This window comes from Penaeus monodon, chromosome 30 (assembly GCF_015228065.2).
Source record: "Penaeus monodon isolate SGIC_2016 chromosome 30, NSTDA_Pmon_1, whole genome shotgun sequence".
Lineage (NCBI taxonomy): Eukaryota > Metazoa > Arthropoda > Malacostraca > Decapoda > Penaeidae > Penaeus > Penaeus monodon.
Genome location: NC_051415.1, coordinates 22,143,240 through 22,143,712, shown reverse-complemented (window position 1 = coordinate 22,143,712; position 473 = coordinate 22,143,240). Strand labels below are relative to the sequence as shown.

The following is a 473-nucleotide window of genomic DNA, read 5'->3' as shown; positions in this document are numbered from 1 at the left end:
GCAGACATATAAATATAACAGAAGATATTTGCTAGGCCTTTGTTGCAAAAAAATAACTGTAGGCAAAAAGGACTATTAGAAAGAAAGAAATTATAGATTAAAAAACAAATAATCATATACATCAGCATGCTCACATTATTAGAAATTAAGTTCTACAGAAATCACTTACCTTTTTCAAAATGTTGATACGATACTTCAGCTTTTTGTTTTCATTCAGAAGGTTAAGGAAGTCTTTGTCATTAATGTCTTCATTTTCAAGGCAATCCAGGGAGCCAGCCACAAGAGCCTGCAGACGTTCTGTCAGTTTCTGCGTTTCTTTTTCCTGAAACCATTTACATGATAAGCTTATATTCCACTTCACTTTCTTATATAAACCTGGATTAATATATGATTGAGGGAGAAGAGGACGGCAAAAACCAAGAGAGTAAGGTTAATGGAAGGCGACTGAAACTAGTATGTAACATGTGTGACTT

General features: G+C 33.8%; 1 protein-coding gene across 2 annotated transcripts in view; it reads right to left on the bottom strand.

Moving 5' to 3' along the window:
* LOC119592632 (arginine--tRNA ligase, cytoplasmic-like) overlaps positions 1-473 on the bottom strand; it is a 19,098-nt gene that overhangs the window by 14,624 nt on the left and 4,001 nt on the right. For both annotated transcript variants that reach the window (XM_037941527.1, XM_037941529.1), the window contains one exon: positions 170-322. In XM_037941527.1, coding sequence (XP_037797455.1) covers positions 170-322 — 153 coding nt within the window. Of the gene's footprint in view, positions 1-169; positions 323-473 lie in introns of those variants that run through there.